General features: G+C 37.7%; 1 protein-coding gene across 3 annotated transcripts in view; it reads right to left on the minus strand.

Annotated features, from left to right (window-relative positions):
- The window catches only part of TDRD3 (tudor domain containing 3), a 121,583-nt gene that overhangs the window by 72,233 nt on the left and 22,146 nt on the right, over positions 1-27,204 (minus strand). For 2 of the 3 annotated variants that reach the window (XM_087757644.1, XM_087757646.1), the window contains exon 2: positions 2,616-2,700. In XM_087757644.1, coding sequence (XP_087613770.1) covers positions 2,616-2,700 — 85 coding nt within the window. Of the gene's footprint in view, positions 1-96; positions 160-2,615; positions 2,701-27,204 lie in introns of all 3 variants that reach the window. The other variant, XM_087757645.1, reaches the window with a different exon arrangement.

A 27,204-nucleotide genomic window follows, 5' to 3' on the forward strand; every position in this document is an offset into this window, starting at 1 on the left:
CATTATTCAGCAACTGTGCAACATGGCCACCGACAACATAAACTGAAGAATTCATATGATCAAAGGAACAAATCTCCACAAAAGCACTTTACTCACCTAACACTGTTTGGACAAGTACATCAATCAGGGTGATGTGTGACAAAAGGATGCACTGGATGGCTAAAAGGCGCAGTATGTGAAAATAGGAAATGGAATAAAAAACTAATCAAACTTAAACACATGAGGTTTTTAGTGCATTTACATGTGTTAAGAAAAAAAAAAAATAAAGCACATCAGTGCAGCCTAAAACACTCATGTTTTCTAAACTCCATTGCTTGAAATACGCCTGTTGTTTTAAATAGAACATGCTGGTGCAGATTACTGTACTGAAGCTGAAAACCCTCCTTATTTATTATGACCATAAACACTTCCAAAAGAAGAAGAGCTAAATGTAATTACTAGTAGAACTTGTACACTAACTTGCCATTAGTATATGCCAATGGACTATTGGTCCAGCATCCTAGTCTAGAACTGAGCAGCAATATATTTCAGTATCTAAAACATTGTAAACAAGTGGTTTATGCTCTTTTTCAGCGAGAAACATTTGTACCCTACAAATAGAAAACTAATTGTAGGGAAGCTTGTTTAGCATATTTACTCTGAGTATCTACAGAGTGGATAAATGCTCAACCCACTTTCTGTTGCACAAGATAGCCATAGATAGTGGTAAGAAAGCACATTTGGTTTTCAGTCTCAGTCCACCTGAGGGAACTGATCTGTCATCTGTCAGTTATTTATCTCTGAACAGCACACAGGCTCCTATAAACTGTTCCTGCATGTTCCATATCCATATAACTGACAGGTCTCCAGCAAGGTGCTTTGCAATCACAGCAACAGGAACGGGACACAATTCTTACAAACTCTTTGCAAGATCTTATATAAAATAAAAACATTTGAAGGACTGAAGGTACATTTATGTCTATTTCATACTTATTTAAGCAGTTTGCATACCAAAAAAAAAAAAAAAAAAAAAAAAGTCAGTTGACTCTCAGTTGACTCCTTGGTTTCTTCTGCCTGAAACATGTCCCTAGCAGTCAAGAAAAGAATTTGTGAATTTGTAAGAAGTGGAATCTAAACTCATTGTTATCCTGTCATTCAAGCCACACTGCTATTCCCTACTTACCCAACAGGCAACTTAATCTTCTGGTCATCAAAACAACTGACTTAATGACAAAAAATATTGATAAGCAATTAAAACTGGCTTTGGAGTACTTGCATAACATTTCTGGTTTATTGTATTTTTATTATCTATCAAACAAACCAGAAATACAACACACACATGCACAAATGATCATGTTAGTGGTTGTTCCAGCATCTAATTACATGCAGGGTAATACCCAGCAACTTGCAAGTATTTTATTTAGTTTTTTATAAAGCAGTAATGCATTCTCAGATATATATAGGCAGGCTACTACAGTCCAGAAACCAAATGCTTATCCTCTGCATGTTTTGTATTACATTCTTTGCATTTTTGCACTATAATTTTGCTTTACTTCTTTTCATGACATGATTTGGTGCATCCATACATATGAGTGATCGAACACATGCTTCAAAGAATAAATGAAAGGAGCAGAGGGGATACTTTTCTCAGGGTATCATCTTAAACCAACAGTGGTTGAATCTCGAAGATGGACAAAATAATCCCCAACAATTCTCGTTCACAATTTCATTAAAAAAGAATACTTTTCTCTTAAGCGCTCTATGATGTTGTTTTCCCTCTTGGAACTACATATAGTTATTACAAAGGATGAAGTTTACATAAATCCATATACAGGGCATGCAAAGTTTAAAACTTCTGAGTATGGATGACCGAGAAGTTTTAAACAAAGAAAATGTAAAATTCTCAAAACTCTCCCTCGTGATTTTGATAGAATATATTAAAAATAAGGAACAAATACATGGATTAAGTAGCTGCCCTCTTTTCATTGTTACTGAAAGGGACCAGACTTACTAATGTTTACCAACAATGTATATATTAGAATTCTGAAAAACAGCAATTCACAAGCCCACTTAGAAGAATTAAGGTTTATTGCTTCCAAGTTGTTTCTCTATCTTGTATATTTTTGTATTTATTTGTGGGCAGGAATAATAACTACTAATCCAGATTTCTGTTTGTAGTTACATAAATATGTACACAACAGGAAAATTCACCATTAGTTTGAATATGCTTTAAGGAGTATCATGTCCAGAAGTCAAACTAAGGAAGGGTGTTTTACTCATCCCAACAAACTCGTATTTTGTACCACAATTTCATACCCATGTCAGTACACAGCACTTCTGATTTTATTACTGCTTGTACTTTGACTTTAGATTTACGTTTCATAAACATAAAAATATTTTCCTACTACAAATCGTGTTCTTTTTTCTACTCCAGGTTTCACAGTTTGGAATAGGCGTTATTTCCAAATAAAATTCACAACCTATACACATAAGGAGAGAGAGAGGTACTCTGTCCTTTATGTAAATCACATGGACAACAGTATACTTAATTAGCCACACAAACCTACACTTAAACCATTAGATATATCATTTCTAGCATCTTTTGTCAGAAAAAAGTTTTCATAGTAATAACTTACATTAAGGGCAACTAGGATAATGTCATTTGTATTAACTTTTTCAGAGGAACTTATGCAAGCTTCAATTCCTTCATCTGAAAGATACCTGTTAAAGAAAAAAAATAATATTAGAACATCACATGATGTAGCTATTAGGCAAACATTTTTTCTGGATATTATTGCCTTTAGGTTGTATCTTTTGTGCTGGTAAAGCATAGATTTAAAAATACTTGGAAAATGACTTCATGTAATCAGTTTCCTTACACTGAGATGAGACTGAGCAAGAGATTTCTTCTTCCATAATTTCTAAACAAAAAAACCCAACCAACCAACCAAAGAAACAAAAGCCCTACTTACAAAGTAACAACAGCCATCATCCCGATTATGTCGAAGAAGGTAACACTACGTTCCCTCATGCCCGCTCCCCCAAATTATAGGAACCTGGTTTCAAAATCAACCATTTGGGCTTTACTTGAGATAAGTGGCATACTTTCACTCATGCACTTGCAAGGAAAAAACAAAACAAAAAAAATCCATCCCACACACAACACAACCACATCTGTTTCTAAAGAGCAAGACCGTACAGTTAAGCCCTCAAGGGCTGGGGCACGTAACACTGCCATCCTAGAAAATGTATTCCTGCCTGCCTGGGCTACAAAGAAAATGGTAAAAATGGAAGCACATTACAGCGTATCAATAGTCAAATATGGTGGAAAAGTTAAGAACAGAAAATCTCCTCCATAATCACATTTGGAAATGCATTTGTGACCCCTATGGTGGTAATCCAGGATCAATATCTTCCTGCAAAAAATTCTGTGAGCATACAATAAATTTGTTCCTCTGAAAACTAAGTAAGTTTTAAATGTATTCAGGTGATCGATTCAAAAGGGTTTACCTAGTCTAACCTCCAAAAACACTTCAAAAAAAAAAAAAAAGATCATTTTGACTTGAGTGGTCAGAAATTGTGACATTTGTAATTCACTTTGCCTAATATTTCCTATTGAAGCCCCAGTTTTCATTTTTATGTAGCTGGCAATCTGCCTTCTCTGCACAGCTCATTTTATTTAAATACATCACAGCAATCATTAAATAATTGATATTTGCTAGATACTCAGTCTGAAACACAGTACTTGCCCAAATAACATTTAAATAACTACTACCAAGAAATCGCCTTTCCCCAAAGAATAAAAGAATGATTTAAAAAAGAAAGCTTAATATACATTAAGAAATATTAAAAATAAATATTCCTGAGTGCTTCAAGAAATACTTCTTTTTAACGAAAATAACATCACAGTGTAACATATAAACAAGGCAAAATATTTGATGGAAAGTACACTTAATAGGCCTTTTTGATTCTAGCCCAGGTAAAATTAACATCACCCACCCCAGCCCTGCCAGCATTTCCATACAAATTCATGATCCCAGTTGTGCTCTAACCCAGAGACTTGATGGGATCTAAATGTTCAAGTCAGACACTGACACCTAGAAAATCCTGACAGACCAGACCACCATCACCAAAAAAAAAAAAAAAGAAACAAAACAAAAACAGCCCAAAACCCAGATGTACTGAATGGGAAAAAAAAAAAATGCATATATAAAACATAAGAAGAAACAATCCTATTTTTTATATAAAAGGTAGACGCTTGAGAAGAATAAGGTGGCAAGATTTGGTGGCTTGCATGGAAATGCAGGATTTCCCAGCTGAGCGACTCTGAGCTCGAGTACTATGACCTGTGAAGATTCAGGTAACTACTGTGAATTAGCAGATCTCATTAGCTGCAGTCAGAAGGTAAAGTATAACAGCATTCCCACTCTGTGCCAGAGGAAACTTAAACAGATACATCCTCCAGGCACTATCCTACTCTTGAGGCTTCAACTGTGGTTTAATTACACCAACAAGACTTCCTAGAAAGAGCAGTATCATAAACTCTACAAGTTTACCTTCTGTCATCTTCAGTGTAAAATTGAATGTAAGTTCAACACCAGGGGTTAGAGGGAGTACAAAATCTGAGTTTTAGACTGTTGGGCAAGTCGTGGAAAGATTCCTCCTCTTCTGCTCCTAACACAAATGAAGTCATTCTTCAAATTCTACTGAAGCTAGCAGGACTGCAGTTCTCCTCTGGGGTTACTTAGCCTAGTATTTAGACATCAGCACTACCGTTTTCCATCAGGAAAAAAATGTTTTTAGAGAAGGAATAAACAAGAAGCTGACCCAGAATTAAATTTTCCCTATATAGGACAAGATTAATTCTGCTATCACAAAATTCACTGCTGAGTCATGTTTTACTTTCTTACTTCAAAGTGAAGACTGAATCACAGCTGTCAAAATCCCACTCTGCTTTACTCAAAATTTTCAATTTATAACTTTTTGTATGAAAATTTATATATAAATTTTCAGTTTCGTTTGTCTCACTACTTCGGAGGGTTTTTGAGACAGAAGGATGAAGAGAAACCTACTGGAAAAGACTATTCATTTTTGACATCTGCTAATTGAAAAGCAACAGCACTTACCAGAAACATTGCCCACCGGACTGAAATCTCTGCCAACATAACAGAGGCACCAATCATGAAATGCCATTGGGGACATCTGTTATTTTGATTTAAGCAAACACTAAAGCTTTTCACCAAAAGATTTAACATGGTTATTAAAATAGTATTCAAAAAGCAAAATCTGTGAACATCAAAGGGGGGGGATATTTTATAGTTTGGGGTCGGTTGGTTTGTTTTTTGTAGATATTTATTACATGAAAGCATAAATTACTTAAATGCATAAGAGCAGGATCAAAATTACTTTCAAGAAAAAAGATCAAATCAACAACTATGCTGAAGAACTTCAGCAGAGAAAAAAACAAAATTAGCAGAGATTTCCAGTAACGCATCAGGCATTGCTTCTGTGCAAGAGGATGTGAAAGTACAGATTTCATCAGAAATGGTCAGGAATTGATTGGGGAACAAACTGCAACCAGGAAACACTGTACACCAGAATTAGCCAAAGCACAGATTTCTCCTTCTTTAATAGAAGCCTGGAACTAATACATATCAAGTCAGTCTTTTCCATTTTGCCCTAAGAACTCTCTTATACAGACTACTTTATACAGCAATGAGTACTCCAAATACATGCTTAGATTTTCTTTACAACCTTACAGAAAGTTCTTATTTAAAATAAATTATTTTATTTTCTCCTCATTGTCTAGACAGTCTCCTATAAGAACTACTTAAGTTTTAGTTTTGCATATTTCCTGCTACAGGCCCACAAATTATTTAAGAAAAAAAAAACAAACAAACAAAAATGACAGTAGGAAATTTTTGTTTTAAAATAAATGTATTTATACAGAAGAACATATATCTATGTCTCTCAAATATGAAAAGGGAGTTACAACAGGCAAAATTAACTCTTCAGCTGGCATAATCCTTCCCCCCACAACATATGGATTAAGTCCAAAATTCTTCTTCCAGGCTCTGAAGGAAACAGCGTCTCCTTTTCTATCTGCTTTTAATAAGGGCACATGATGTGCTGCAGGTAGGACCTTTACAGCATAAGGTCACTCAATCTTTTTGTTTTCTATATTAGATGAAGGAAAAAAAATCTGACCCTGAACAAAACCAAAGACAGGAAAAACCTCCTCTGGAGTCAAAGAGAACAGCCTTGCAGCTCTGTCTCTCTATTATATTCGAGTGCCTCACAACATCCACGTCACCCCTTCTGCCAGTTTTGCAAAATACCACAACCTGTCACAACCTCAGATAATGAAAGCTGAACTACAGTGTGATCCTATTATATTAATCCAACACATTTCCTATTGCCAAGGGGTAGGAAGCAATCCTAAACCACCCATGAACCAGACCACACTGCTGGAAGCAGCTCATGAGCTCCCAGTCCCCAAGAGGGACCTGGCGGTGCCTTACAAGCAGTATCCTTGTCAATTCTTGCTCTCCATACCTCCATACCTCCATCCCAAGCTGTCCCCACCTTTTCTATAAAAAGCAAGGGGGCCCAAGGAATAACCTGGCACAGAAATGCTGCTGCCACAATCAACAAATTTCCCTTCGTCCTTCCTGTAAACAAACACTTCAGAATTATGCACTTTTGCTTAAGGTGAAGGAGCGAATAAATAAATGGTAAAATAAACGGGTGAGAAGCATAGAGGGAAAAGCAGCCAAGCTCCACAAAGCTCTCTAAGAAGTCAAAGGCTAGCCAGTAGCTGACCACTGACATCTTGCACTGACAGCAACAAGACAAATTACTTCCTTAACATACAATGCAGATAATATTACCCTGGAAGATAAGCCTGAAAGACTTAAAAGCAGGCAACTATGTTCCAGCTAGCAGCTTAATTTTTGGTTTTATCCACCAAAATCGAAAGCATTGTAGAGAGATGTTTGTATTTTCTAGGAAATTAAAAAAAAAAAAAAAAAGAAGTTTAAAACCACCACAAAAAAGAACCCAATACACACACACAAAACCACATTGAACTTCCCTCTGTGAGGACTGATAACTAGAATAACATACACTGCAAGCACCTTTGGTTTCCGAGAAAAGAAGTACTCACTAGACTTCTTTCTTGCACATTTTTAAAACAACCTCAAAAGTTATAAATTGAAGTAATGCAGACAATTCAACTGATTTCAAAGGAATTATAGCAAGTAATGCTGCATGAGTCACATAGGGATTTTGTGGCCTTGGAACATTAATACAAATTAAAAAAAAAAAAAAAAAAAGGAAATAAAATCAGTTTACAACCAAATGGGCGCAAAGCTGCCGCAAATGGTTGAGATCATTATTTGTGGAGCATTCTCTTGAGAGCGGAGACCAGAAGAGAGAGAAAAATAAATGTTTCTACTGCAATTCTTCCACATTATCTCTCAGGTTTCAGCAAGCATACCTTGCTTATTCCTCCCACCCAGCTCCACTCATCTGAGACATGTAGCAGTACAATCCTCTTAGCAACAGCTTTTGTCACAAGAACATCTCCTAGAAAGTACCTAGATTCTTACCTTACCTTCAAATGAAACATTAAAACAAAGCCATTAGTAACGAATCAGCATTTTCTATGTGAACCATTCACATATAAATCCAAATCTGCAATTTTTCTGTCAAAATGTTCTCAATAAGCTGCTACGAAAAACAGATTTCAATAATTCTTCCTTTGTAATACACAGAAAAACATATTACATCAGTGACAGGCAGAGCTGTCTTCCCACTGCTCCTTCATATCAAGAATGATATCAATTTAATAACCCACTTTTGCACATTATAGCTGTGCACATTCTCCTTTTTGTATTTCCCACTGCTAAGGGCTATAAGTCTGTAGTACCAATCTCACCTGTGCCTCTACTGAACTCATTTTACCTTCTGCTTTACTTCATCAAGAACAGATTACACCTGACGTGGCCTAAATAGACAGATTTCTGTACTGCGACACTATTACCACTTATGTCTGAAACACTGAAGAAATTGGCGGTATCAAAGGAAGATGGATTTTTGCTTGTCTGCTCTATACTGCTGGATCAAATACTTGATCTGCAGACAAACATGCACATGTACACACACACACACACACACTTTAAAAGGTTTAAAATAAGAGCTTTTTTCTAGAATTAAATCCACCAGGTAAACAACTTTCCTAATAATATTTATTTTTCACATGCAGCTTTCTTGAAAAGAATGTTTTCTCTATTTGTAATTAACAGTTCATGCACAAACACAAATCTTCCATCATTTTTCTATCCCTTATTACATTTTACTATAAATCCACTGTAACTTTCTCCTATCATCTCTACAATTAACAGTGTGTTAAGGAGAAGCTTTCTTTAAGGAGAGAAGCAAATAAGGGAAATTAATATTAAAAACATGTTCTATAAAATTTACATATTTCAGATTCACAACTCTTCACATAATCACTGCAATATTAGCAGAAAACACAAACTGCACTAACAGTACTTCTTGTAATTAAGTGCCAGCCACATAAAACAATGTTGAAGTTTTTTAGTAAATTTTATACAGCTATTTGCAATGTGTGTATGCAGAAATTGGAATGTTCCTTCCAATGCTTTGCTAAGAAAGCAAATTTATACAATCATGCCATACAAAAGGTAAGGTTTTAAAGGAAAAAAAAAAAAATCGCAGTGAGCTTTCAAATTTCTCATACTTGGTAACACCACAAAAGAAGAGAGAACAATTTTAACAATAATGCAAAGTGCAACTTCAAAGAATACACTGGTACGAGACCACCACTGGGTGCCAGTATTGTTCCATAACAGAAGAACCTTACCTCCTATATTAGCTATTTTAAAAACTTGGGAGTTCTCTTAATAAGGTTTCAAAATGTTCTGCTGAATTTCAGTTGTATAAAGGAATTACACTGCAATCTTACAAATTTTACTGAGGCACTATCATTAAAGCTGTTAAAAAAAAAAAAAACAACACATTTTAAAACATTATTATGCTAAATATGAAAATCAAATTTTAAACAAGGCTTCTTCATACCCTATAACCTGCACAACAGTACTGGGAAGGCAACTGACACTGTTCTTCCCTTCAGCTTCTGAGCTTTTTATTTAAAGAATAGTGTAGTATTATACAAACTATCAGATAAAATAAAATGGAACTTAAGGGTGAAAAAGAATAGAGAAGATTTTAGAAAGATTCAAAAGCCCTGCCAAAACTAGGACCAACCGGTCCTTTATCCACAAGGCAAACATCTGTAAGGAATGAGAAATGTACATTCAGTGACATTCTTGGCAATTTTACTATTAATATTCTCACACCCAGAAAAGTGAAGTTTTTCCTAACGTCTAACCTCGCTGCACTGCCTTCTGCTGCCTCTTGTTTTCTGCACATCTATGGAGAAAAGACCGTGCCTTTCCTTTTTGCAATCACATTTAAAGACTTAGTTCCTATGTCCTGTACATCTTGCTCTGTATCTTGTGCATCTGGTATATCTTCCTCTGTATCTTGTACTGATACGGATGATTATTGCTATCCAAGTGTATTTTTATTCTCCTATCACTTCTCCAATTTGTTAACATCAGTTTGAACTCTGACCCTGAGCACTAACAGCTTCGCATTCCTAAGGAGCTTCATCTTGTGTTTAAGCTTAGTACTTCATGCTCCATCATCCAGGTGTTTAATGACAGTTATCAAATAAAACTTGACCTAGAAGATGCCTTCATGCAGCCTCAGATTTGACAGTGAACCATCTGTAGCCATTCTTTCTAGTATGGTCAAACCAGTTTTATAATTGCCTTACAGGAACTAAATGTAAACTGTTTCCCTATTTCACTCTTTAAAGATGCAAAGCCATAAAGTTAAAATAACACAAGGTACTGTATTGTATCACTATTAAAATCTCACTAAGTTTTAAGTGGAATTATACTAGCAAAAACCTATTTGCACCCTCCAGAAAGCACACAGAATCACAAAATCCTGGTTGGGACTAGGTAAGCGTTTAGATGAACAGATACCAAGGTACTTAAGCCTGTCTTTAAAGTATTGCTGACATTCCTAAAACTGCTGCACAGCCTCTACAGCACCTCAGTTGCCCTGGCAGTTAAACTTGCATCCCAGCCACCTAGCGTTTTACTCCTGGGAATACACCACTTCCTTAAGTGTAGTCTCCAACCCAGGTCAAGCTGAAACCCCAGAAAGGAATTAATAAAATATGCATTCCCAAGCTCAAGTTCTCACATGTTTAGCTGACAAAATTTAAAGTCTACATCTCTCTCAGCTGTCTATGACACTTGACTTGCAATAAAAATACCAGCTAAGGAAGCCAACGTCTTTTTAGAACAAAACAAACAAAAAAGGGTGGTGGTTTTTTTTTTCGCATTACATAGTAAAAGCAGAATGTTTGTCATTCCTGCCGCCCCCCCTTTTTTTAAATGTGGGGAAGCAAACACAAGTTAATTATCTAGCAGTAAAATCTATTTTGTCAGTGAAATCATGACCTAAGGAAAGCACAGCATATGCTCAGAGCCAAGGAAAAGAAAAAAAAAAAAAAAAGGAAAAAAAAGAGAAAAAAAAAAGTGCAGTTCTTTAAACAAAACCAATACATTAGCTTCTTCCTACGTTACTTCTACCTGAAACTTTCAGCACAAATGGGGTAAAGACCAATAATTTAGGAGCATTACAATCCTAAACATACGCGATACCAAAAACTACAAAAAGATATGTCATTGTGTAAGCAATACTAGTCCAGCATTTGATGGTGAGGCCCAATGCAAGCACCCACCGTGCTGTCCTTCAGGAACCTCCTGCTCCCCACCCAGCCTCTCTGATCTTGCTGCAGAGCCAGTCCCTTCCCCTCCTACCAACACCGGGGAGGCGAAGGGTCCGGACCTAACAGCTCTCCCTAGCTAGCAGCATTTTTCCCCTCTCCTGCAACAATACAGGAGAGAAGAAGAGAGCTGCCTTATACCTGGGGTCAGTAGGTCCTGAGACAGGACCTGGTAAGGAGGTGTCTGCTAGGCATCACCAAAGGCAGAGGGCACCCCAGTGCTCCCTGCAATACTTCAAGTGCTTCAAAGCCTGTATTTCTGTCATGATTTTTTAGTCACCTTTACTAACCCAGCTTCTCATCCATTTCCAAAAGACAAGAACTATTTATATAAAAGCTTGAGCAACCAGTGATAGTTCTAGAATTATTCTTTAATACATTTGACATGCAAACAGAAGTGTGGGTCTATTATTAGGTTAGCCTGACAGTCCATCATTCTCTCTCACACCTCCCCAGACCCACACACCATTCTTCTGTTTTTAATTACTGGCACGTGTATTGGGTTTTTTCCCCTCCAGCCTCCCTGAAATTACTCTGTTCCAAAAATTAAGTATCAAAAGCAAGTTTTCAGCATGCTTTTTATCAAGTTCTTACACAGAGAGCATGCATTTTAAGACATTTTAACACTTGCTTTAGTGAGGTGTTCATAGCAGTACCTCCCACAGTGTGATATACAGTCTGACGTATGCTTTTTGCAGCTCTATTTTCTTCCATAAAATTCCTACTTCTGGAAATGCAATTTTATTTTTTTAAAACACAAAAAGGTTTAAAACTGTATTATGAGACTGGCAGCACATCCTTCACAAGCATTTCACAACAGAAAAATTAAGAAAAACTGCGCTTGAACCAAACATAAAACCTAATAACATCTTCACAGCCACATTACCCATCTCCAATAATACAGCCATCAAAATCTTAGACTCTATGCTTGCTCCTTCCCAAATGTAATATATTTTACTCACCAAATGCTTTACCTAAACTATGTAAGCAAAACTAAAAACTAGAATCAACTTTCCCTTATAATCTCCATTCCCAACAGAAGAACATAAAACAAGCACTTGTAAAGCCATGAACGAGAGTCGGAAATCCTAGAAACAAGAGGTGTCTCATCACACAGTTCTACAAGAGGCTGGTTTTGGGACACCCACTGTTCTTCTCCAAGCAAGCAACTGGGAAAGGGAGAAATGCATGTGGATAAGGCTCACTTCAATAAAAAAGAAACTACTAAGCAGGGTACTCTCTGAAAGGGCTGAGCAGCTGTTGAACTTACTTCCTTATGCCTTCAAAAAGCTCAAATTAGATGGCCTTCACTGAATGCTGTAATGCTCATCTCTTTTCATTGGCATCTGTAAACAGGGTAAGAAATCACTGAAGGACAGGATACAAATTAAGTTGTCAGATCTGCATGTGGTAGGTTTTAATAAATTGTACAGCTGCACTTTTAGGGTATTATTTGTGATACGCTTTTAAATTGCATTAACAGTATTGTCAGTATTTGCAACGGTAACTACCCTCAAGGCTTATGTAAATAAAAGTAAACAGCTGTTTTATTTCCAGCTTTAAAACAATTGCAAAAGTTATTGATAAATACTTTGACAGGTAGTTCACATTCAAAAATCATCTAACAAAGTATAAATTCTTAATATTAAAGATGTCAAAATCTGAAGCACTTGTTAGGAAGTAGGGAATTAAGCAGATTGAAAGGATGAAAGAAAACAGAATTTTCCCCGAATAAAAGATGGTAATCACCAGCTGCTTAGCATCAGTCTTTAAGGAACTTTTGCCCATCTCACCCATGACTTTATTTCCACTTCTTCAATCCTGCATGAACACAGGAGACACAGAGAACAACTTTCTCTACTGGAAGTAACCAACCAAGTTCCGTAACCCAGAGGTAATTATCAATCACATCGAAATGCAGATTCAGTAGTCACTTATTTCACCACCACGTAATGTAAGACTAGGAAAGTCTGAGTCAAACTGAGAACTCTATTCCTCTTCAGTGGCTGCATACTATCTTTTTATTGTGAAGATTAAAAATGTATATAGCTCTCGCTTCACCATTGTCGTGGTTTAACCCCAGCCAGCAACTAAGCACCACGCAGCCACTCGCTCACTCCCCCCTTGGTGGGATGCGGGAGAGAATCAGAAGGGTAAAAGGGAGAAAACTCATGGGTTGAGATAAGAACAGTTTAATAATTGAAGTAAAATAAATTAGAACAGTTAAATAGGCAAAGCAAAAACTGTGCACGCAAACAAAGCAAAGCAAGGAATTCATTCACTACTTCCCATGGGCAGGCAGGTGTTCAGCCATCCCCAGGAAAGCAGGGCTCCATCACGCGTAACGGTTACTTGGGAAGACAAACGCCATCATACCCAATGTCCCCCCCTTCCTTCTTCTTCCCCCAGCTTATATACTGAGCATGACGTCATATGGTATGGACTAGCCCTATGGCCAGTTTGGGTCAGCCCCCCCCGGCTGTGCCCCCTCCCAGCTTCTTGTGCACCTGGCAGAGCAGGGGAAGCTGAAAAGTCCTTGACCAGTGTGAGCACCACTTAGCACCTATTTAGCAACAGCTTAGCACTACTTCGCAAGAATCAAAGCATCAGCCTATCATCGACATTGTTCTCATCCTAAACCCAAAAGACAGCCCCATACCGGCTACCAAGACGAAAATTAACTCCATCCCAGCTGAAACCAGGACAACCATGTAGATAGTTACATACAGAATGCTATACATAGAGAGCATGAGTTGCTATAAAGTTCAAGAAAACAGCCAAAAGCTCAGAAAAAATTAGATATTTAAGATATTATAAAAAATATTTTTAAACTGTGAGGAATTATTATTTCATGATAAAAAAACCCCATGTTTCATGTTTTTGTGACTTCCCAGACAACTTTATTCCAAGGCCATTACTACTGATGGCTTAGGCAAAACAGTAAAGGGGTAGTGAATTTCGTTTAAAACTCAAAAATTAATGGACATCCTTCAAAAGAAAAAGGGAGGTTAATTATACCAACCAAACAAAAAAGAAGTCAAAATAAAGACTGACCAAAAATATTCTGGAGGATTAATTTGATAAAAGTTAATAATAAAGACATTTCAAAGCAGATGCAAGAAACCTGACACATGACAAGGCTGATAAATGACTGACATGCAAAAGGATTAATAAAGAAAGAAAAAGCTGTACTATGTAAGCTTTTCCTTTTTTAATTTATTTCTGAACTAAATCTCTACAACAGAGATTTGGAAGGTTTCCAAACTAAAGTTATTGTTGAAATATACATCTAAGCAAATTTCTCAAACTGATATTACAATATAAAAGGTCTTAGAATAAATACAGCGATGACAATAAAACGCACCAGGACCAGCAAGTATTCACCCAAGAGCTCTGCAAGAGCCAAAATACAAAACTGCTGACATGCTTTAATTCAACACCTGTACCAGAAGAATGAAAAACAGTAAAACATCACACAGTATTTTTAAAAGCAGCAATCACATGAAATCCTAGGAGTTATATAGACCCTTATAAGCAAGCTTACATAAGCTATAACAGAGACCAGAATTTGTAGGCTCGTGAGAACGCTGTGAGCTTTCGGGTGAAGACGATACTTCTGGCAGATAGAAGATGTCCCACCCACAGCTATTAGACTTCTCTGAGAGATGAAGAAAATGAGCAGAGGGGCAAGGAGGCAGGGAGGAGGGGGTGGAAAGACTGTTGTTGAGATAGCTTTGGTAAGATCCTTCACCAAAGGTTCTTAAATAAACTGAATTGTTAAGGCACAAGAAGAAAGAAGAATCCTTTCTCACATACTGAAACATGGGAAAGGAAGGGTATGAATACAACAGTCCCTCTTCCAGAGGATTAGTTAACAGTGGCTATGTTCCATTGGTCTGCACTGCATCCTACAAATGTTAAGACAAAGGACTGGATAGCAAGGTGGCAATTGGTGATGATTATACATAGTTCTAGATGACACCAAAATCTAAAGCTCACTGCCCCCTGTGACCATAGGATAAGATGTCAGGTGAATTTTTAACATTAATAAACTCAAAGTACTGCACAAGGAGAAGAAAACAACTGTAATGTAACATGCACAGTACTGAGCTCTAACTTGGTTATCATTCATGAAAAACATGCAGTCACGTGGTTATTTTCTGGACACTAACTCATGGCTCAGTAGCAGTCCAAAACACACAAAGAATACCAAGACCTGTTTTTGAAACAACACAAGACACAACATTCTAAAACCATGCAAATCGAATCAGAATTACTAAGCAACAGTGCTGCTGTACATAACTTTCAGTTATAAAAGCTGAAAAATACAAGTTGTTTTATTTTTAATGCAGTCTTGACCACAAGTCATAGCACAGCACAAGAAGAGGTTCCCCAGAGTGGTTGCAGAACCTCCATCCTTGGACTTCTTCAAGACACAGCCAGGCAAAGCTACAGCTGACCTGATATAGAGCGCTTGGAGCAAAAGCTTGAATTAAGATGACTTTCAGAGATGGCTGTTTTCTGTTATTTCAAGAACTCAATCCAATCTACATTCTGTAACTGAACATTACATTTTAATATGAAAATATATAAGCTTAAATAACCTAAAATTATGCTGCCTTCGGTTAAGGTATTTTACTCATATTTCCATGTTAGTTATATATTTACTTTTATTTCCATGGTTTTAAATTTAACTGAAATTATGGCACAATTTCACAGATGTTACCGTCAGTCCTTTAGGTCAGTGTTTTGTTTGTTTGTTTATTTTCTTTCATACCTTGGAGTAAAAGCTATTTAGCTTCTATAAATGGATTTAGTAATGCTTTAGCAAATAATTAACATACAAATTTTACATTTAAGTAAAAGAGAAATTTTAAGTCAGTTACTGATACTGGTAAAGAGAGAGAAAGATACCAAATCCCAGTTTAGAATACATCTAATACTTCTATGTGGTAGGTTTTTTATCTTTCTGAGGACATGAAGAGCTCTACTTGGTACTGCTGCCTCAGCACAGGTTCAAGGCATGTGTCTTCAAAAATTATAAGAGAGTTGTACCATAATGTCCTAATTTACTAACATTTATAAGACATACAGAAAACAGTTGGTATGTATGCAGCCTCTGTGTAACCAAGCTGATTACGTGACAGATTACAGAGCTCAGCTTTCCATGAAAAGCCAGACAAGAATTAACCGAGACCAGCTCTGAGCATATATAACACAACTAATGAAGCAGTTATTTACTGTACAGGAACTTAGTATGTACTTTCATCAACTAATGACTTGGGAAGGAGTTGAGAATCAATAACGCCTCCAATACCGAAACAGATCTGTAAGAAACTATCACATGTAGGCAATTGAGTCTTTGTGTTACTGATATTGATTTGTTTTTTTCCCCCCAAATCAGTCACAACTACAAGTTCTAAGTGTTATATAACCACTTTTAAGAATGTGAATGTAATTTTGCAATTGATATTTAGAGATTTTATTTGGCTGGATTTTTTAAGGTTGCTTTGCTCAGTACCTTGTGGGAACATAGCAATTCATTCCAGTCTACCAACACCATCAGTCATCCAAAGTTAAGATCCCACCACCACTTAGTTGACTAAACGATAGAACTCTGCAGTTTGGTGACACAGAGCACCCCTAAAATCACCATTTTTGATGGCTGTAGTTGGACATCAGCACTGAAAAACTTGACCAGACACAAACCCTTTACCCAGAGAAACCATTCTCTTATTCAAGACAGGCACAAAAGAAAAGTAGGATTAGAATTAGGATGCGGAGAAAGATAATAGTAAGGCTATCAAGTAATGCAGTATTACCAGTAGTAACCTGATGACATAAAAATGACATAAAAAAGGCTTAATTAGGTCTAAAATAGAATGAATTAAGTCATTATCTTGGTGTCAAATTTTGGGTTGCATCTTCATGAGCATGTATTTGTCAATATGTAGTTCCAGAACCACCTTGGTTAGCTCATTTTTTAATCAATTTAGTACTGTTTCTCTTTTCCTCCTGCACTCAAACTGATGCTACTGCCTTCTAAATTCATGTAATTTATAACTATGTTTTTCCAGCTTATAAAATGAAGGTAAATACAGCAATTACAGTGTTTATGCTAAATTATTATTGCAAGGTACAAAGTGAGGCTGTGATGCTTCTGGCATTCCACTGCATAGAAAAGCCAAGTCTACCATTAGACAACAATCAGTTCTCTGCCAAAACAAAAGGAAACATTTAAAAACTTGAAACACGGAGGATGGCAGCAAAAAGTAAATTCCATTAACTATAGCAAAATTCTGACAAAGGAAAAGCAGCTCCAACATAAATACGAACATGAGTTAATCACCAATTTTTTTCCTCATCAAATAATCATTAAAGTATTTGTTATTGCTGAAGTCCATGAATTGTTTTTAGAAATACTTCCTAATGACCAAAATCGACGTTTTTATTTCACTCTTCTGAACCTCAAAGCTAATACTGGGCGAGTAACTGAGTTTATCATCAACAGTTGATAAAAACTTCCACAAAACCTTACTATGTTTTGAGATTTCTCCTTACCAATGACAGTTACAAAGGCAAGGATCTCTGTAAACGCTCTCCCTTCTAGCCTGCCTCTCTTTGTTTTGTTCATTTGTCTTCAGATAGTGACATTATAAGTATAGCCATTATTTGTCGATATTTTTAATTAAACCAAGAAGATGATGTGTTTCCTCATTTATCTAAAATAACTGAAACTGTAAGATAAGCATGCATAGGACTTTTAATGGGGGAAGAGTTAATTTCTATTTCTTTCCCTTCCCTATCTTCCCCCTCCCCATGGATCTAAACAGTTCTTGCTCTCAAACTGCAGGACTGCAGAAAAAAAGTAAGGTGATCTCATACAATAATATGCATGAAAGCACGTAAGATGCCAGGGCTTTACGACCGAGATACGACAAGACAGCTTTCAAGTGGGCGGTTCACAATATTCTCAAAGAAAAGATCCACCATATAAATTAATTTCCTTGAAACTACACTGTTCTCCATGTTACTGCAGTATTATCACACTCACATATATGGGATTTATGTACTAGCCTATAAATCATATAGTAATTTATCTACTCAACACTATTTTTATTTTCAGTATTGGTCACACATTAAACCTAGAAGCAAAATAAATTTACTCAAATATGCTTTGTAGAAGTAGGTGCAGAATTAGGCGTAGAATTCAGGTGTACGTTCCTTGGCCACACCTTGATCATTACTGCCCTTAAAGTATAGACAGCTATGAGAGGAGACCATAGTTTTTAAATATTTGAAGACTTGAATTTCCTAGGCTTCTCTTTTTCAACTGAACTACCGCAACTCTTTTAGCCTTTCCCTATAAAAGGTCATGTTGTTTTCTAGTTCTCTACTTGGACTTCTTTTTCTCTCTTCCCTTCTCCCCACCCACACACTTTTCATACAGTGCTATACCCAAACTAGACATTAACTCCAGCTAATGCCTTACAGCACTGACCAAAGTGAAAGAACATTTTCAGGTACCTTACAAACACCATACTTAATAAACAACCAGAACAGTTGCTTTCTGTATGCCATTCGACAGCATGATACTGCATCATACTCTGTATGGTGTATAACAAAATAGAAAAAAAACCCTCAAAATATTTTTATGCAGAACTGCTTCTTATGAACCCTACGATATGCAGGTGACTAATCCTACCTACACCCACAAAACAATCTGCATTAAACTTATTGAAATACATTGCCTTTGTTTCCCTTCCATTCCACACTCTTTTCAAAGTTCATTTTAAATTCTCAAGACTTGCTGCTGAAGTGCTTGCAACCCTTCAGGTTAGATATTGTCTCATACTGTAAATAATCCCCCATCTTACAAGCAATTGTGTCTGCCGTATATAAACTACATTTTCTCTTAAGTACCTAAAAAAACCCAAAAGTGTCATTAAAGATACAAGAGAGTATTGCTTTTTCCTTGTCAAAACTTGTCATGCCTTGTTTCTTAAATTTCTGTTTGTGGTTGCCTGTCATCCTATTATGTTTGTTTATAAAAACACTGAAAAATTATTAAACTGTTTACAGAACAGCCTGAGTGTTTTAAGATTCTCATTTTCACAGGAAAAAAAAATCTAAAGGAGCAGTAACAATGGCTAAAGCCCATGAATCTTTTCTACCAGTGTTTTTCTGCTGCCACATTTACAAAAGTGTTGAAGTGTGAATCATTCAATTTTACATATAGCGAAAAGCAGCAGGCATTTTGGAGGTAATCTTGTTACCCAACTATAGGCCAACAATTTTAACCTAATCCTGGATGGAGATAATACAAGATTAATAGATCAAAGACATAAAATAGAGAAAGGAGGAGTACTTCACACAATAAGACCCCTACCTTAACCTGTTCGTTGTGACACTTCTTTATTATAGGGGGAGATAAAGAATTATCTTCTGGAAATAAAAGCCTATTTCTCATCCTTAATTAAAGCAAGTTTAGAGAAAGGGAAAAAACCAAAACAAAACACAAAACATTTACCAACTTTCCTCTCAAAAGATTTGTCCTACTATTCAGATTTTGGAGAACACCTGGTCATTTAAGCTTTCTCTCTGTGCTAACTGCTAGCGGCTGGACCATTGCGCTATGTTAAGTGCTAGCATTCAAGTATGGCATCTGAAATTTAACTGACGTCAGCTTACGGTATGCCTTGCGGTGTTTACGGTCCTCGCATGACATCCTGGATCACAGGTCACAACCTCTTTCACTTAAATGTTGCTAGTTGCCACCCATGTCATATGTTAGATGAAAGTGAACAGACATAAACTGTAACTCATTCCTGCACATGACACTATTTCAGCGATAGACACCTTACTGATATGTCCATATTCAATAACTCAGTATGTGGCATCTCACGGTGAAAAGAGGATTTACTTTCTACAAGGGTAGTTTCTCACAGACATTGCCTCACAGTGGGGAGGCTTCTCAGCAACAACTGCTAAAGGCATTAATTGCATAGTTTGCATGCAAGCTATCTAATAGAGGCAAAGTATTCCTATAAATAGGCCAGATTCGTTCCCCAGAGACAGCGTGCACTGATTTGAGATGGTTTACAAAGGTTAACCTACACATGATTTGGCATCAGAACTTGGACGCAGGCTATTCTTGTGGTGGGATGGCAGCCAAGTAGTTGCTGGCAGCATCTTACAACAAAATTTTTTGCTGTGACAAATTCAGGTGGCTGAGCCAGTACAATAGAGAAGAATGAATATATCTTGGGGGGGGGGGGGGGGGGGGGATGGGCAGGGTGGAAAACTACGCCTATCTGTAGCAGTGAAATTCAAGGCAAAGATTATCTGGAACCTCTCAGTGGCAGTCCCAATCCTTTCTATGGAGACATGGCATGCTTTGCCATCAAAAGAGCAGCTTGCAGTTAGTTCAAGCAGCTATAACCACCTTTAGCTACAAAAGGTAAATCCATTCCCGTCCTTCATTTAACAAAGCAATGTATTTGCAATATCTTAGCTTGTAAAAAAACACTTTTGTAAGCTTGTTAGGCAATTCAGCACATTTCCCAAATCCCAGCCCCTACAAACTCCCAGGACGTGACTGTTTTTTACTAGAAGTACAGGGGCTTCACAACCTTCTTAAAGTACCTTTGTCAAGCTTTTTATCGAGATGTATGAAATATGCTGGTTCCACCTGCCCTTTTACAGCCCATCAAGAAAAATGCTCACTTGTTAGCCCAAGCTGTGTTAGAGCAAAGGGCTATTCCTACTTTCATCCCACTGAAACAGGAAGGGAATAAACTAAAAGCAAGTTAATTTTCAGCATACTGCAACAGCTTTGCATTGCTGGAGACATGCACCTGTATACTGATGTTTATCTCCTTCTGTTAAGTACAAGATAAGACCATGCCATGGCAAAACATTTCAGAACGCAATCTCCCAATTCTACAGACAGATGCAGCGTTTATGAAGATTTATCAGATTTCTAAAGCCAAGACACACTAAGCGTAGGAGTACTCACATTTGAGAGGCTCAATGTATGGAGAAAAACTTCCCAGACAAAACTAAGCTACTGCACCACAGAAGGAATTCAAACAATCAATAAGCAAAACTCCTAGACAGGAAGAAAAACCTTTTTCATAAATCAAATAACCCACTTCAAAGTCTCAGGCATGATCTTCACGGAAAGAGTGCCCCTGCTCCCACCTTTTTCTCCCTCTGTCTACTGGGTGCTAAATTCCTTTTTTCCCTCCCAAGAGATCTTAATTATAAAAGTTTAGCTTCTGATCCAGAAAAACTCTATTGACGTTGGTCTGTGTTTACCTTACATTTTGCTCATTGTTAAAAACTGAAAGGATTCTGAGCCCAAAAGTTTGTTCACTTTTTCCAAATTCATTACCTCTTCCTATAAACCTTGCTTGCTTTATCCTTGGGCCACCAGCTACAGTAACACAACTACTGCAGATTTTAAAACAAAACAAACAACCAAAACCACAACCCCACACTTTCAAAGAGCCCACCTGACAGTGATGCATACATTGTAGCCTTTGTTTTTACATGGATCACCTGTTTCCAAAAAAGATTCTCACTGTACTTCTAAAGGTATCTTACCTTTATCCTCCTGTAACATTGTTGCTTTGCATACACCAGCTGCAGACTATGAATGACCAATGAAACAACAGTTAATGGCTACTGCCAATAAATTAAGTCACAACGAGCACTTAAATTAAGCAGCTAGTAGGTTCCTTCATAATTTGCAAAAATGTCTTTGGGTTGACAGTAACACGCTGATCCCTGAATTGGAAACCAACAGTACAAACAGCTGATCCCCTCCAACCATTTACAGGTTACTGTAACCATTGGTGAAGAAACTTCGTTCCTTTCTACAGTTCATTCCTCTTGATAAGAAAACACATCTATGATGGCTACCATTATTGCAGATGAAAGAGTAAAGTGCAAAAAAAATATATCTGGATGATAACAAAATATAAGGTTACAGAGCATTAAAAAAGTAAAAATTATATAGGATGAAGAAAAAAACAGAGCTTCTTTCTGGAGCACCCAAAACCAGGAGAAACGACTAGGTAGCAAAAGGCCCCTACTGCCACTGACAGGCAGAAAGAAGAGTTTTCAATGACAGTACGTAAGAAATAGTCCCCTCTGTAGGAAGGGATATACAGTACACAACAAACTTGATGCCTCAAAATGCAGAGACCGTAAAACCTTAGATATTTCTTAGCAAGAAAACAAAACTTTTTGGGAAATTTAATTAAAGTCAACTCTTATCTTCACTTGAGTTCCTCTGGAAATATTCTGGGGTATGGGGAAGAGACACAAATGGGTGTCCCAGCACCAGAGCAGCTTTCAAAAGCCCTGAACAACTACATTTCTCAGACTCTAACTCTTCTCTGATATTTTAATACTACTAACTATAACTTTCAGCTTCACATCCAGTACTCAATATGAAATCCAATTCTTTTTTATACAAATACAGCTGAGAGAGTTTTTAACCAATGCTCTGAATTATTACAGAATTGACAAAAGAAGATTTTTGCTCATTGTTGTGACCCTGCTTCCACCTGTCACAATCCCAATTCAGGTAACAACCCGAAGTTTTGGAACTGCTGTTTTGTATTTCCCCATATAGAGGTTAAAATAGGAACTACGTTGTCAAAGTATTTACCGCAATATAATACACACGACTTACAATTTCTCAGGATTTATGAACTGAAGGTTTTGTTGCACCATTCCCAGCATCATTAGCATTTTCTGAGGCCGTCACAACCACAGCATACCTTTCCTCTACAAACTTTGACAGTGTAAACATATCCAGAAGGTTTACCAGTACAATTATGCCTCCTTAATTAGAAGTGAAACTTTCACATTTATATTGTCTTCTGTAACCACAGGAGAGAAACAATAACTATCAAAATCTAAGCAGTGAAAATGAACTGCAATACGCTAGCACAAGTGTTTATTTAATTTACAAGTAAATACTCTTACATATCTGCTACGACACTATCAGTGTAACATCATTCATGACAACTCACAGTATAGTGAGCTACAAAAAATTTGGCACCAAGCTGTCACACTTTAAGTCAAAACACACAAGAAATATAACAGGGCATGTTGCATGTTTTTTACAAATGAGAAAAGCCTATGTTTGCAAAAAAAAGTTATGTTTTCTTTCTATAAATAGCTTTAGTTTTAGAAGTTTTCTACTTTAAAAAGAAATTCATTTAGCAGCTAATAGTAATGAAGAAGTCATGCAAAAATTTTCAGTTCAGAATGAAGATTTTATTTTCCCCAGGGAACTGGAGCATTCAAACGCTACAAGAACACGCTGAAAAATAAGCTATTCCAGTAACAGGGATCTTGAAATCTTCATGTGGTCATTAAAGAGCTCTCTATTAAGGTACATCAGCTTCCAGCCGAGATGCCTACCAGACTCCTCTTGAGTTGTGTGTCATACCTGGCAGGCCTTAGTCTCAACCAGCATAAGACACCTGCCTGTTCAGGTAACGTAACTGAGCCCTTGTGCTTCCAGGACTTGGCACTGGGCTCACATGGGCACACTGCCCTCTTCGCTTACAACGAAAAAGCAAAGCCTCTGCCACAGCTGCCATCCATAAAAGAGCGATAACAACATTTCTCTACGTCACAAAAGCACTGAAGGGAAAACTGAATTTGAGGTAGGAATCATCCAGAGACAAAAAGCGGGTATTTTGATGAGTAAATTTGGAGCCTTTTTAATCAACAACTAAACATTTGAAGCAACACAGCTACTATACCTTACGTTCAGAAATACTGCAAAGATCACACACGCACGCACACACAAAAATGCACTCCTTCCTCTGATATCTTCCTCCATGTCCTCCAAGGAAAAGGTACAAGAGAAAGCACATTTATTTTATATACAGTGATTTATTACATCTGTTGCTATAATTAAAAACATAATTAAAAAGCAAAAACAATTAATATTGTCTACCATGGTAAAAAAAAAAAAAAAAATAAAAATCACTGGACTGTATCATACATCCATCTTAACTACGGCTAAACAACCCAGAAAACAAATACTCCTTTAAAAATGGCTCAGGTGAAAAGGAACATTTTATGAACTACCACTGACCCTCTGAACTGGGCCTCCAGAACCAAAAGGTGAAGCAAACGGCAGTAACTCATGCAGACTTCCAGAGCCTCAGAAACAGGCAGCGAGGGCCAACTCACACTTCAAATACATCTCTCTCTCCGCAGCTAGAAACAAGAAGCAGCAATCTGCAACTGAACTAGTGCCATCTGAACAGTTCTGATGAGATTCAGTGACCCTCAATGCAGAGGGTAAGCTAGATATTTGAATCTGAACGAGTCACTCTCTGCTCCATTTGTAATCACCACAGCAATTTATCTTTCTTATCTTGGACACCTAGCTTAGAAAGAGATGAATGGCCTTCTGGAGGTAATTATTTCTGTAAATTTAATGGGGACTTAAGAGTAACTAGCTCAACACAGGCATCTAAATTTTAGACAACTAAATTTGGACAGAGAATTAAACTTGTGTCTACTGTTGGAGCATAACTCCTAGACTACACATTCTTGACAACAGGCATCAAGACAAGAGCTATATTGTCCGAGGCACAGACTAAGATTTACCCAATATTTGAATGCAAATGCAAGATAACCTTTAGTATATCAGAAAACAACATAAAGCCTCTACAGAATAGGCAGAATCATAATATTAGGGAAAAGAAAATTCTCTCCTCAGAAATAACAATTAAAAATATGTATATACATAATCAAAACCTTCTGAGAAGCCCAAAAAATCCCCTAGTTTTCTGAATATCAATGAAAAAGTCCTTCTTAGGAGGCACTACACTTGTGCTTCCTACTCTTTTCTCTAATAGGAAGATAGAAACAGCTACTACACAGTCTTGTACAGGACTTGCCCAAGTTAACGAATCATTTTTCTGTCCTCCACCGATGACTGAACTTGACAGCTCACAAAAATCCTATAGATTGATCCAGATGATGTCACGGAAACTGCTACTTCAAACACTTAAGTTATTTTTATACCTACAATACGCTGCAACAGATTCCAGAAGCATGCAGAAGGGAGACAGTGTAAGTCGGGATGGCTGAATGATGCCCTTTCTGGAAGTCACGATCTCCAAGCACACACTCAACTGTCACAGCCAACAGCACAGCTATAGACATAAGCTGCTTCCCTAGGTCAGTCTAGAATATTTTACCATCAGAAAGTAAAGGACTGCCTCAACATTAAAGAAAGAAACTCATGACAATCGAATAATACACATAATTGTAATACCTCTGAACATCTGCTAATGCAGGTGTCTCTTTTCAGAAAAAATTGCCATTATTTTTTCACTGAAGAGACACCAACCTGATTTTCTACTTTGTGTAACTCAAATTTGCCTCAAGTGGTATGCAGCCAGTTAACAGTAGCAATAATGCAAGATCTTACAATCTCTACTCTGTTTCATCCTATGAGCACCACAAGAAAAAAAAAAATCTTCCATCTTGCAATGCCTCTCACAATTTTCCCAAGTTGATTTTATAACTGTACTTTCACATGTATATAGAAAAAACAGGAATATAAAAATAAAGCTCTCAACTTATCCAGTGGGATATATTGAAAATGTGCAGGTTGCTTTCAAAACCTATGTATTACTACACAAAACTATATTAAAGGCATACTAAGATTTCAACGACAATACCAAAGAAAGAGAAAATACAAACATTAAAGGTCAAACTGGGGTTTCATAAACAGTCTTTTTATGTGTATTTACACACACCACTTCAGGTATAGGCAATACCATAATATGCAGTCACTCTTATTTTAGAATCACAGAATCATAGAATAGTTTGGTTGGAAGGGACCTTTAAAGGTCATCAGGTCCAACCCCCCTGCAATGAGCAGGGTCATCTTCAACTAGATCAGGTTGTTCAGAGCCCTGTCCAACCTGATCTTGAATGTTCCAGGTATGGGGCATCTACCACCTCTCTGTGCCAGCGTTTTACCATCCTCATCGTAAAAATTTCTTCCTTATATCTAGTCTAGTCTAAATCTACCCTCTTTTAGTTTAAAACCATTACCCCTTGATCCTATTTGCAACAGGCCCTGCTAAAAGGTTTGTCTCCATATTTCTTATAGGCCCCCTTTAAGTACTGGAAGGCTGCAATAGGATCTCCCCACAGCCTGCTCTTCTCCAGGCTGAACAACCCCAACTCTCTCAGCCTTTCTTCATAGGAGAGGTGTTCCATCCCTCTGATCATTTTTGTGGCCCTCCTCTGGACCCGCCCCAACAGGTCCATGTCCTTCCTGTACTGAGGACCCCAGAGCTGGACACAGTACTCCAGGTGAGGTCTCACCAGAGCAGAGGAGAGCGGCAGATTCTCCTCCCTCGGCCTGCTTGCCACGCTTCTTTTGATGCAGCCCAAGATACGGTTGGCTTTCTAGGCTGCAAGAGCACATTGTCAGCTCACGTCCAGCTTTTCATCCACCAGAACCCCCAAGTCCTTCTTGGCAGGACTGCACACAATCCCTTCATTCCCCAGCCTGTATTGATACTGGGGGTTGCCCCGACCTAGGTGCAGGACCTTGCACTTGGCCTTGTTAAACCTCATGAGGTTCACAAGGGCCCACTTCTCAAGCTTGTCCAGGTCCCTCTGGATGGCATCCCGTCCCTCAGGTGTATCAACCACACCACTCGGCTTGGTGTCATCTTCAGACTTGCTGAGGGTGCACTCAATCCCACTGTCTATGTCATTGATGAAGATATTGAACAGCACTGGTCCCAGAACGGACCCCTGAGGGACACCACTCGTCACTGTTCTCCATCTGGACATCGAGCCATTGACCACTACCTTCTGGATACGACAGTCCAACCAATTCCTCATTCACCAAACAGTCCACCCATCAAATCCATACCTCTCCAATTTAGAGAGAAGGATGTTGTGGGGGACTGTGTCAAAGGCCTTACAGAAGTCCAGACAGACGACATCCATAGCTCTTCCCTTGTCCACTGATGCAGTCACTCCATCTTAGAAGCCCATTAGATTGGTCAGGCAGGACTTGCCCTTGGTGAAGCCATGCTGGATGTCTCAAATCACCTCCCTGTCCTCCCTGTGCCTTAGCATAGCTTCTAAGAGGATCTGTTCCACGATCTTCCCAGGCACAGAGGTGAGGCTGACAGGTCAGTAGTTCCCAGGGTCCTCCTTTCTACCCTTTTTAAAAATACATGTAATGTTTCCCTTTTTCCAGTCACCAGGGACTTTAGTGGACTGCCGTGACTTTTCAAATATCAGGGACAGTGGCTTGG

Source organism: Nipponia nippon, unplaced genomic scaffold (assembly GCF_047370975.1).
Source record: "Nipponia nippon isolate SJK-2023a ecotype South Korea unplaced genomic scaffold, ASM4737097v1 scaffold_2, whole genome shotgun sequence".
NCBI lineage: Eukaryota > Metazoa > Chordata > Aves > Pelecaniformes > Threskiornithidae > Nipponia > Nipponia nippon.